The sequence below is a fragment of the Cajanus cajan genome, chromosome 1, assembly GCF_000230855.2.
Source record: "Cajanus cajan strain Asha chromosome 1, NIPB_CcT2T_4, whole genome shotgun sequence".
Taxonomy (NCBI): Eukaryota; Viridiplantae; Streptophyta; class Magnoliopsida; order Fabales; family Fabaceae; genus Cajanus; species Cajanus cajan.
The window spans coordinates 47340424-47353393 of record NC_138517.1 but is presented as its reverse complement, the minus strand read 5'-3'; the positions used below and the strand labels follow the sequence as shown (position 1 = coordinate 47353393).

The following is a 12970-nucleotide window of genomic DNA, read 5'->3' as shown; positions in this document are numbered from 1 at the left end:
TATTGAGTTCAGTGCGGCCGTATTGTAGTTTAAAATGTTCAATACGGCCGTACTGAACTTTTGGGAGGCCGTATTGGGCTTCATTCCCTCCACTTTCTTATTTTTTGCTACTCTAAGACCTCTAAACCTACAGATTGTCATCCCACGGTCTTCTAAGAGTCCCTTTGGCTGACTTTCCTTTGATCTTCGAGAGTCTTCGAGTCTTATTTCCGACCCGGACAATTTTAGGGGTCTACAAGTTTCATATTGTATGTTCTACCATGAAGCCTCCTGATGTTCAAGAGGATCACATGTACCTGAAGGCATTTCCACATTCATTGGAGGGAGTTGCTAAAGACTGACTGTATTATTTGGCTCCCAGGTCCATCACTAGCTGGGATGTTCTTAAAAGAATGTTTCTGGAGAAATTTTTCCCTGCCTCACGGACCACTGCAATCAGAAAGGATATATCAGGGATCAGGCAACTTGGTGGAGAGAGCTTATATGAGTACTGGGAGAGATTCAAGAAATTATGTGCAAGTTGTCCCCACCACCAGATTTCTGAGCAGCTCCTATTGCAATATTTTTATGAGGGCCTGAATAGCATGGAGAGGAGTATGATTGATGCTGCCAGTGGAGGAGCCCTTGGTGACATGACTCCGGCTGAGGCTAGGCACTTAATTGAAAAAATGGCCTCCAACTCCCAGCAGTTCAGCGCCAGGAATGATGCTATTGTGCTCAGGGGAATTAATGATGTACCTGCTGATTCTTCTTCATCTGCAGATAGGAAGCTTGAGGGGAAGCTTGATACCTTGGTCAGTTTAGTCACTCAACTTGCCATGAACCGGAAATCTTCATTTGCATCTGTTGCAAGGGTTTGTGGCATTTGCACTTCAAATGACCATCATACAGATTCGTGTCCATCATTGCAACAGCCTTCTGATGTTCATGCTCCTCAAGCCTATTCTGCAAATATCTACAATAACAGACCGGCACAGCAACAACAAAATTATGATCTGTCCTCCAACAGATACAATCCTGGTTGGAGAAATCATCCCAACTTGAGGTGGGGAAACTCTCAGCAGCAGCAAAATCCACCACCTTTCCAGAACCATCCCTCCAATTCTTCATACCAGCCCCCTCAACAGAGACCACCTCCTCCTCCTGCACCTGCAGCCCAACCAGCTCAACCTTCTACTTCTTCTGAGTCTTCATTGGAGGAGCTAGTGAGGCAGATGACCATCCAAAACATGCAGTTCCAGCAAGAAACCAGAGCTTCCATACAGATTTTGACAAATCAGATGGGGCTGATGGCTACTCAGTTGAATCAGACACAGTCTCAAAATTCAGACAAGTTGCCCTCACAGACTGTTCAGAATTCGAAAAATGTGAGTGCCATCACATTGAGGTCAGGCAAACAGATTGACATACCCACTGCAGTACCTCCACCTCCATCTGCACCTGTGCCAGTGCCAGTTCCATTATCTACACCTGAGCAAATTCATGAACCAGTTGGTGCCCAAAATTTTCATGCAGGTGGACCTTCTTCTAGCACCAATTCTTCTGATTTGCAGTAGCCTCTTATCCCTCTTCCATTTCCTCCTAAATTGATTCCAAGCAAAAATATGGAAGAGGTGGATAAGGAGATACTGGAGACCTTCAGGAAGGTGGAGGTGAACATACCTCTACTCGATGCCATCAAGCAAATTCCCAGATATGCAAAATTCTTGAAGGAGTTGTGCACCCACAAGAGGAAGCTGAAGGGCAATGAGCAAATCAGCATGGGCAGAAACGTCTCAGCACTCATAGGTAAATCTGTTCCACACATTCCTGAGAAGTGTAAGGACCCAGGTACATTTTGTGTACCTTGCATTATTGGTAACAATAAATTTGAAAATGTCATTCTTGATTTAGGAGCTTCAATTAATGTCATGCCTCTGCCTATTTTCAATTCTTTGTCTCTTGGTACTTTGCAACCTACGGGTGTGGTCATTCAGTTGGCCAATAGGAGTGTTGCCCACCCCACAGGTTTTATAGAGGATGTCTTGGTTCGGGTTGGTGAACTAATTTTTCCCGCTGATTTTTATGTTCTTGATATGGAGGAGGGATTCTCCCATGGTTCTGCCCCAATCATTTTGGGTAGACCATTTTTGAAAATAGCCCGGACCAAGATTGATGTTTATGCTGGCACCTTGTCTATGGAATTTGGTGATATTGTTGTTCATTTTAATATTTTGGATGCCATGAAATTTCCTTCTGAAGCTCATTCTGTTTTTCGTGCTGAATTGATTGATGATCTAGTTGATGAGTGTAGACCCCTAAAATTGTCCGGGTCGGAAATAAGACTCGAAGACTCTCGAAGATCAAAGGAAAGTCACCCGGAAGGACTCCTGGAAGACCCTGGAAGACCCTAGGATGACAATCTGTAGGTTTAGAGGTCTTAGAGTAGCAAAAAATAAGAAAGTGGAGGGAATGAAGCCCAATATGGCCTCCCAGAAGTTCAATACGGCCGTATTGAAGTTTCTGAACTTCAATACGGCTGCATTGAACTCAATACGGCTGCACTGAACTTCAATACGGCCGTATTGAGGTTTTTGAACTTCAATACGGCCGTATTGAATTCAATACGGCCGTATTGTAGTTCAAAACTTCAATACGGACCGTATTGACCCTCATAAACCGTATTGAGCCTCTTCCCTATAAATATGACGTCAATGGGACGTCATTCTACACTTTTACACTGAGTTTTGACTCCCTCCTTGAGTATTCTGGGGTTTTTGAGCAGTGTTCTGCCCTAGAAATCTCTCTGGGAGTCGATCCGACGAAGTTCTGGAATTCCTAGCATTTAGCTTGGAGATTCGAACCTAGTCGAAGGGAAATCCTCCGGATTTCCATAGTTAAAATTTTATAGGAGGGAGCGAGCGGGCTTGTAGAGCGAGGGAACGCCAAAAAGCTTCCCAGTTTTACTTGAATATAAAAGCACGCTTCAAAGGTTTCTTCTTAAGTCCTTCCTTTTACTGCTTTCTGTGTGTATATTTAAATTTATCATCATGTAGATATTTAATTTACAATCGCTTATAATAAATAGGGGTAATTTAGTAATTTTGCGCTATTATTTAATAAATAATCTGTCATAGGGAACCCGAAAGGGGCGCTGTGGGGTGCTAACACCTTCCCCACGCGTAACCGACTCCCTTACCCAACTCTGGTTGTAATGGCCGAAGTTGATTTATAAAATCAATTGCCTTATCCCTTTTTCCAATGTTTTGAGTAAAACATTGGTGGCGACTCCATGAACCCTTCCTTTTTATGAAAACCGCTAATCTATGGAGGGTCCCGCTTGGGATTAACATGGATTGGTGAGCCTTTTAATAAAATTGCTCGTTTGACGAGGTCTCAGTTTGAGAATAAGTCATTCTAGCAATCCATATTTTTAAACAAATAAAAGAGTCCAACCATCCTTCGCGAACGCCGAAAGCCCGTTTCGGGCCGGTGGCGACAGATGGCGACTCCACTGGGGAAGCCTCGAGAGTCAGTCCCATTTAGTGACAGATTATTTTTAACAAATAATAGTTAAAATTACTTCATTACCCCTTGCTTGTATGATAACATGTTTATTTATTTGGCTTTAATAACTGTTGTTTGTTTAATTTTCCGCAATTGTTTGAAATACAAACTGCACACGAACCTTTGCACACAACAGTTCCCTCTATACCCGGGGGCATGAGTGGTAAGCCATAGGGAGTGGATGTTAGTACGGCCGGTTGTCGAATGGGTCTATAGGTGCCCGTAGACCGTTGTCGGAAAGCATCACTCAAGGTGATAACCATGAACTCGAGTCCGACAGTGCGTTGGAGCTTTCCATCGGCTTACGACGAGAGGAATTGGGTCCCTATAATGGGGGCACCTTGGGGGCCTCAGACCGGTGAGAACAGTTAGAACCACCTTGAATATGCACTTTTCTGCAGGATACCCCTACCTCGTGATTCGCTCGTGACTGTTCGTGGATGAGTGAATTGTTTGTGCATTGATTATGTGACATTGTATGAGCATACATTGCATTTCTTTAAACATACAACATTCCTATTCTTTTAAAATAAGAATAAATAGGAATAAGAATCTTCCTTTACATGGTGTTAACATCTACCTTCATCACATTCATATAGGTAGATTCCCTTTTCACCCAAAAAAAATATACAAAAAAACAAAATACCCAAAAAAAGAAAAAGGGGTTATTTATCCAAACCAAGCAATATCATGCATCATCTTAGGGACATCCTAAAAACATGATAATGCCTAGTTCAATAAACACAATGCATGCATATTCAACATCATCATCTCATATCATGCATATAGATCATGGAGGGATCTAGGAGTCATGCATTTCATACATCCCTCCCAATAAATCATTAATAAACATTAATAAAAAGAAAGAAATAATCGATGCGTATGTTCAAGATGGATCGCACGCCATTTGTTATTAAGTGTAAGCCAACAACCGCGCCAAGCGAGCGCACATCAACTCCGTTGTTGGTAATCAAGACGAATAAAGGGGAAGGTCCGACACCATTAAGGATCACTGCTCCAAGACCTTTCCCCTACGAATCAAATAAGGCTGTGCCGTGGATATACGACATCCACTCTTCTGCCGACAGCGATATCTCCAACATCGCTGGACTTGGGGGCATGACTAGGAGTGGCAGGATCTACACTCCCGAAGATCTTCAGGATAAAGCTCCCAAGAATAAAGGAAAAGAAAAGGAGAAAACCGAGGGGAAAAAGAATCCGAGGAAGAGACAGACGAGCTGTTAAAGTTTATCCGACAGAGCGAGTACTCCATCGTGGATCAACTTCATAGGACGCCAGCAAAGATTATGTTGTTGTCGTTGATCCTATGCTCTGAACCGCATCGGCAAGCTCTGTTGAAAGTCTTGAACGAGGCATATGTGTCGCACACTATCTCCCAAGACAAGTTTGAGGCGATCGTTAGTCACATCACGGCTAATGATCACCTCACTTTCACCGATGAAGAGATCCCCGCTGAGGGACCAAATCACAACAAGCCCTTGCACATCTCTGTAAAGTGCAAGGAATATCACATCGCAAAAGTCTTGGTGGATAATGGATCTTCCTTGAATGTGATGCCTAAAAGAACTCTTGATCAAGTGGCAATCAAGGGAGTCCAAATGCGCCCGAGCAACATGATCTTTCGAGCCTTCGATGGTTCTAAAAGAGAAGTGGTGGGAGAGATCAATCTTCCAATCCAAATTGGACCCACTATCTTTAATGTCGAATTCCAAGTGATGGACATTACTCCCGCATACAGCTGTCTCCTCGGCCGACCTTGGATTCATGATGCGAAAGCTGTTCCTTCTACGCTCCACCAGAAAGTCAAATTCATAGTGGGTGACAAGCTGGTGACTGTACAAGCTGAAGACGACATACTCATCAGCAAACCATCCACCATACCTTATGTGGATGCAGCAGAGGAAGCTTTGGAAACCGCCTTCCAAGCATTGGCAATTGCCAATGTTGAGACGTTTCCCCGAGAAATGAAGAAGGTAGCCCATATGCTCACCAAGAATGGATACTTGCCGGGACAAGGACTTGGCAAGGACTCCCAAGGAATTCCGGAGCTACCCATCATCAAGGATAATCCGGGGAAACAAGGGTTAGGATACAACCCTGTTAAAGATCAAAGAACGAAGAGGAATCAAGATCCTTCTCGACGTTCTTTAAGCCAGATCTTTAGGAAGGCCGGTTCACAAGCGTCAAGGCCGGTCGTCGTCATCAAGTGTTCTTCTCCTTCTGATAGGGATGTATAGACCTGATGACTATTAGAGATTACTCCTCGGGGACAGCCCGACCCCCGAGCCTCGATAGGGCACATGTTTCCACTATGATTATAATAAAATCATTCTTCATTATTTCTTATTGCTTCTTTTCTTGCTTGCAATAAAAATTCTAAACCACATTATTTAACCCTGTTTGAATGAACATAAGTGAGGTTAAAATCGTCTTAATAAAAATAAACCCGCATCTTTTTTATGTGGAAGTGTGTGACAACTTGGAGCACCTTTCCTTGGCCTCAATAAGTGCCATCATGGATAAAAAGAAATCCATTCAGGACAAAAATCCTAAAAATAAAAGAAAGCTCGGCAGGAAACCCAAAAAGGGGACTGTGCAAAAATAAGAGCAAAAGACCCGCTAGGAATCCCACAAGAGGGTGACCTAGGCAAAAATTAGGGTTACAAAATAATGAACAAAAACAAAAGCCCGCTAAAACTCCACAAATGGGTGTTTTAGGCAAAAGTTAGGGCAATCGAAAAACATAATAAATCCATGATGGTACCACCAACTGAATTCAACAAAGGGGCTCAAGAAAAGCTATCCAAGTTGTCAAATCACAAATGTTAATAACCAAGACGTGCTTAACTTCATAAGTGTTTAATCAAACAAGCCTAAACACTTAAGCCTACCATTGGCCAAGCCATTCTTACAAAATCCATTTTTCAAAAAATAAATAATCCCCTCTAAAACACAAACTTTCGAAAAAAATATCCTTTCCTTCTTTTCTCTCTTGTCCCAAACGATTTTTGAATAATCTAGTGGAAACATGGAGATATAGTAGTCAATAGGAGGGTTGACACATCTTCTAAAGGAAAGGAAAATCATTTGGTTGATGACACCAAATCTCAATATAACATGCATCATTCCTCGGTTACAGAAATCGGCAGCACACAGCCCGTCTAGAGGAATGGCAAAAATCCAAACAGAGAAACGCATCGGTTAATTCTTTTGAAAAGTGAATCAAATAGAATTAGGTGCATCATACTGCATACATGCATACAGATGATAGGTGTAATGGAAGATCACTTATTCTCTGTTTATTGAAAAAAAACAAAAAAAATATAAACTTCAGAAAAACAATACGCCCGTATCATGTTCAGTACGCCCGTACCAAAATTAGGGTTATGAACAAATTTTCAATTCAATACGGGCATACTGAAATGGATACGGCCGTATTGGCCATAAAGAAATTTTCAAACACCTCTTCATGAGGCAATTGCATAAAATAGAAAAATAGGAAAATTGCTTGTGTATGACAGCAGTCAACAAAAGCCGAAAACGAAAAAAGGCAAGGATACAAACAATACTCCTCAGTTTGTACAGAATAATTGAGCCTGGAGAGGCTTGCTGAAAAAATACTTCCTCAGAATAATTAAGCCTGGAGAGGCTTGCAGAAACAATACTCTCTCACCATACAGAATAACCGAGCCTGGAGAGGCTTGCCGAAATAATACTCCCACAGAATAATTGAGCCTGGAGAGGCTTGCCGAAATAATACTCCTTCAGAATAACTGAGCCTGGAGAGGCTTGCCGAAATAATACTCCTTCAGAATAACTGAGCCTGGAGAGGCTCGCCGAAATAATACTCTCTCAGAATAACTGAGCCTGGAGAGGCTCGCCGAAATAATACTCCCTCAGAATAATTGAGCCTGGAGAGGCTTGCCGAAATAATACTCCCACAAAAAAAATTGAGCCTGGAGAGGCTCGCCGAAATAATACTCTCTCAGAATAACTGAGCCTGAAGAGGCTTGCCAAAATAATACTCCTCAGAGACATTTCTGTACAGAAAAAGCCAAAACCAACAAAAAAGGCAAAAATACAGAAAAAGCCAAAATCAACAAAAATACAGAAAAAGCCGAAATCAACAAAAAAGGCAAAAACACAGAAAAAGCCAAAATCAACAAAAAAGGCAAAAACACAGAAAAAGCCAAAATCAACAAAAAGGCAAAATACAGAAAATCCAACAAATTATACAGAATAACTGAGCCTGGAGAGGCTTGCCGAAATAATACTCCTTCAGAATAAATGAGCCTGGAGAGGCTTGCCGAAATAATACTCTTTCAGAATAACTGAGCCTGGAGAGGCTTGCCGAAATAATACTCTTTCAGAATAACTGAGCCTGGAGAGGCTTGCCGAAATAATACTCCTTCGGAATAAATGAGCCTGGAGAGGCTTGCCGAAATAATACTCGTACAGAATAATTGAGCCTGGAGAGGCTCGCAGAAATAATACTCCCCAGAGAAACCCCAACTCAAGCTCACGGAACAAATCCCCAGCGAGAGCTATCAAAGCAAGATCGACAAAATTCCCAATGGAAGCACGATCACCCAAGCAGTATATCTAGTCAAAGGACTTAGACTTCTCCAGTGGAAGATAGCTTTCCAACTCAAAACAAAGAGTGAAGCTAAGCCTGAAGAGGCTTTCTAAATAATACTCTGGGATACATAAGATCCCCAAATCCTCAGTCGCCTACTCAAGAGGCACCCTTACAAAAGGACAAAAATAAAAAAAATAAATATTCCCCAAGCGGAATTCGGCATCTAGCCAAACCACTAAACATCAAGATGATTTGCCTAACAGAAGAGGTCAATCAAAAATCAACATCCAGAATCCCCAGTGGATAACAGCCTACACAGAGGCAGCAAAAATCAGAAAATCCAAAAGAGTCACCCGAATAAGGATAACCGGGATACTCCACAACGTTAAAGGACGTCAGCCAATCATAAGGCATCGCTCACATCAGAAAGAGCATCTTCGTGTCTACACCCCAAGGAAACAGAAATTCCTCAATGGGCACCAACTATGCAAAGGAAAGTTGGGACACAAGAACCTATGAGTAACTGCACATCCCCTAGACGGATCCCTGCGTTATCCAGCCCTCAGCGGCACCAAAATCAAAAACAAATCGTCAAAGCAGCATCGTAGACTGTGGAGACAAAACCATCACAGATCCCTGGAGAGGGCAAACTCACATTGCCAACGTCGTCAAGAACACGGAGGCAGACCCTGGGGAGGGCAAACCGCAGACCCTGGAGAGGGCAAACTCAACTGCCTAGGTTGTCAGAAACACCAAAGCAGAGCCTGGAGAGGCGGTACTCACGCTACCAAAGTGTTCAGAAGCGCGGAGGTATGCAGCTTCCAGCTCGGGCGGCGAGCGAAGCAAAGCCTGGAGAGGCAATACTCACAACTTCCAGCTCGGGCGTCGAGTGAAGTTGAGCCTGGAGAGGCGGGTACTCACAGCTTCCAGCTTGGGCGGCAAGCGAAGCTAACCCTGGAGAGGGCAAACTCAACTGCCTAGGATGTCAGAAGCACCGAAGCAGAGCCTGGAGAGGCGGTACTCACAGCTTCCAGCTTGGGCGGCAAGCGAAGCTAAGCCTGGAGAGGCGGTACTCACAACTTCCAGCTCGGGCGTCGAGTGAAGTTGAGCCTGGAGAGGCGGTACTCACGCTACCAGAGTGTTCAGAAGCACGGAGGTATGCAGCTTCCGGCTCGGGCGACGAGCGAAGCAAAGCCTGGAGAGGCTACTCAGCAATTTTCCACCGGAAGACACTACAAGTCGGAAGGATGGCCTTATTCCCCGGACAATTGGGTCAACTCCTTTACTTATCAACCGGTACACTAAAAGGTCGTTTGACTAAGTAAAGGGGGGGCAGCTGTAGACCCCTAAAATTGTCCGGGTCGGAAATAAGACTCGAAGACTCTCGAAGATCAAAGGAAAGTCACCCGGAAGGACTCCTGGAAGACCCTGGAAGACCCTAGGATGACAATCTGTAGGTTTAGAGGTCTTAGAGTAGCAAAAAATAAGAAAGTGGAGGGAATGAAGCCCAATACGGCCTCCCAGAAGTTCAATACGGCCGTATTGAAGTTTCTGAACTTCAATACGGCTGCATTGAACTCAATGCGGCTGCATTGAACTCAATGCGGCTGCACTGAACTTCAATACGGCCGTATTGAGGTTTTTGAACTTCAATACGGCCGTATTGAATTCAATACGGCCGTATTGTAGTTCAAAACTTCAATACGGACCGTATTGACCCTCATAAACCGTATTGAGCCTCTTCCCTATAAATATGACGTCAATGGGACGTCATTCTACACTTTTACACTGAGTTTTGACTCCCTCCTTGAGTATTCTGGGGTTTTTGAGCAGTGTTCTGCCCTAGAAATCTCTCTGGGAGTCGATCCGACGAAGTTCTAGAATTCCGAGCATTTAGCTTGGAGATTCGAACCTAGTCGAAGGGAAATCCTCCGGATTTCCATAGTTAAAATTTTATAGGAGGGAGCGAGCGGGCTTGTAGAGCGAGGGAACGCCAAAAAGCTTCCCAGTTTTACTTGAATATAAAAGCACGCTTCAAAGGTTTCTTCTTAAGTCCTTCCTTTTACTGCTTTCTGTGTGTATATTTAAATTTATCATCATGTAGATATTTAATTTACAATCGCTTATAATAAATAGGGGTAATTTAGTAATTTTGCGCTATTATTTAATAAATAATCTGTCATAGGGAACCCGAAAGGGGCGCTGTGGGGTGCTAACACCTTCCCCACGCGTAACCGACTCCCTTACCCAACTCTGGTTGTAATGGCCGAAGTTGATTTATAAAATCAATTGCCTTATCCCTTTTTCCAATGTTTTGAGTAAAACATTGGTGGCGACTCCATGAACCCTTCCTTTTTATGAAAACCGCTAATCTATGGAGGGTCCCGCTTGGGATTAACATGGATTGGTGAGCCTTTTAATAAAATTGCTCGTTTGACGAGGTCTCAGTTTGAGAATAAGTCATTCTAGCAATCCATATTTTTAAACAAATAAAAGAGTCCAACCATCCTTCGCGAACGCCGAAAGCCCGTTTCGGGCCGGTGGCGACAATGAGCATATTCATGATTTTGATTCTTCTCATGCTAAGAAGCATTCATTTTCACTTGATTTGCATAGCTGTCTTCCATGCATTGAGTCTGAGTCTGAATCTGAATATCAATATGAATGTGAAACTGATTATGAGGCATCTAAATTTTACACTTTGGGTGTTGTACCTCTTGCTCTTGATTTTATACAGTCAGAATGCACTAACCATGTTGCAGGAGGTACAAAAGAATCTGACTTGCAGGTTGAGGTACAGGCTGCGGAGCCACTTCTCCCTTCTTTGGTTCCTTCTGATGTTCAGCCAGTACCCACACCAGAATTAAAGCCTCTACCAGAGAGCCTCAAGTATGCTTACTTGGAGGATAATGAGAACTTGCCAGTGATCATTTCCACCTCCCTTGATGTTGTTCAAGAGGAGAAATTGTTGCAGGTTCTAAAAAAGCATAAGAAAGCCATCGGTTGGACCCTGGCAGACATTCCTGGCATTAGCCCATCCACATGCATGCACAGAATATTATTGGAGGGTGGAGCTAAACCAGTGAGACAGCCCCAGAGGCGAATCAACCCTGTCATTTTGGAAGTTGTGAAGAAAGAGGTGACCAAGCTTCTACAAGCTGGGATCATCTATCCCATTTCAGACAGTCAGTGGGTGAGTCCGGTCCAGGTGGTCCCCAAGAAGACAGGCCTCACTGTTGTTAAGAATGAGAGGGATGAGCTCATCCCCACTAGAGTGCAAAATAGTTGGAGGGTCTGTATTGACTACCGGAGGCTCAACCAAGCAACAAGGAAGGATCATTTTCCTCTGCCCTTCATTGATCAGATGCTTGAGCGTCTGGCAAGTAAATCTCATTACTGTTTTCTTGATGGGTTCTCTGGCTATTTTCAGATTCATATCGCTCCTGAGGATCAGGAAAAGACCACATTCACCTGCCCTTTTGGTACTTTTGCCTATAGGAGGATGCCTTTTGGCCTATGCAATGCCCCTGGCACATTCCAGCGGTGCATGCTCAGTATTTTTAGTGATTTCCTTGAAAATTGCATAGAGGTGTTTATGGATGATTTTACTGTTTATGGATCCTCCTTTGATGCATGTTTGGATAGTTTGGATAGAGTTCTGAATAGATGCATTGAGACTAACCTTGTTCTTAATTTTGAGAAATGTCATTTCATGGTTGAGCAGGGTATAGTTTTGGGGCATATCATTTCTAGTAAGGGCATTGAGGTTGACCCTGCAAAGATATCTGTTATTGCACAATTGCCTTACCCCTTTTGCGTGCGAGAGATGCGATCTTTTCTTGGCCATGCAGGTTTCTACAGGCGCTTCATTAAGGACTTCAGCAAGAAAGCCCTTCCACTATCCAGCTTGCTTCAGAAGGATATTGAATTTGATTTTGATGACAGGTGCAAGGAGGCATTTGATTGCCTCAAGACAGCCTTGACCACCACTCCTATCATACAGGCACCAGACTGGACAGTTCCCTTTGAGCTGATGTGTGATGCTTCAAATTATGCGTTGGGGGCTGTCTTAGCACAGAGGGTTGACAAATCACCTAGGGTGATATACTACGCTTCCAGGACGCTAGAAGCTGCTCAAGCAAATTACACGACCACGGAAAAGGAACTTTTAGCTATTGTTTTTGCACTTGATAAATTTTGATCATATTTGCTTGGTTCTCGTGTCGTTGTTTTTACAGATCATGCAGCTCTAAAGTACCTGTTGAAGAAGGCTGACTCAAAGCCTAGGCTGATCAGATGGATGCTCTGGCTTCAAGAGTTTGACTTGGACATCCGTGACAGGAGCAGAGCACAAAACTTAGTGGCAGACCATCTCAGCAGGATTGAGAGAGCTGAGAATAGTGCTGATGTCTTGCCCATCTAGGATAACTTTCCTGATGAAAATTTGTTGATTGTTTCTTCTGTTTCTGTTCCTTCCCCCACCCCTTGGTTTGCGAACATTGTTAATTATTTAGTTGCTTCTGTTTTTCCTCCTTTAGCATCTAGAGCTCAGATTGATAAACTCAAGAGTGATGCTAAACATTATGTTTGGGATGACCCCTATTTGTGGAAGTTTTGCTGTGATTAGGTAATCAGGAGATGCTTGCCGGACCATGAGGTTGACTCCGTCCTGCAGTTCTGTCATTCTTTTGCATCTGGTGGTCATCTTGGCATTTAGAGGACAGCTCGCAAGGTGCTTGATTGTGGTTTTTACTGGCCCACCATCTTCAAGGATGCGTGGAAGATTTGTAGCACTTGTGAGCAGTGTCAGAGAGCAGGAGGATC

At 43.4% G+C, this 12970-nt stretch overlaps 1 protein-coding gene and 1 non-coding gene across 2 annotated transcripts; one reads left to right on the top strand and one right to left on the bottom strand.

Annotated features, from left to right (window-relative positions):
* Positions 1 to 260: 260 nt before the first annotated feature.
* On the top strand, positions 261 to 12347 carry LOC145954622 (uncharacterized). Its single transcript, XM_083069302.1, has 7 exons — positions 261 to 292; positions 362 to 1552; positions 1694 to 1830; positions 1894 to 2033; positions 10737 to 10829; positions 10935 to 11339; positions 11871 to 12347. Exons 1-7 carry the CDS (start codon positions 261 to 263, stop codon positions 12345 to 12347), a joined length of 2475 nt encoding a protein of 824 aa, XP_082925428.1.
* LOC145954029 (small nucleolar RNA R71) lies at positions 434 to 539 on the bottom strand. The gene has a single exon (XR_014431240.1). It is a non-coding gene; the product is annotated as a small nucleolar RNA R71 (small nucleolar RNA).
* Positions 12348 to 12970: the final 623 nt, after the last annotated feature.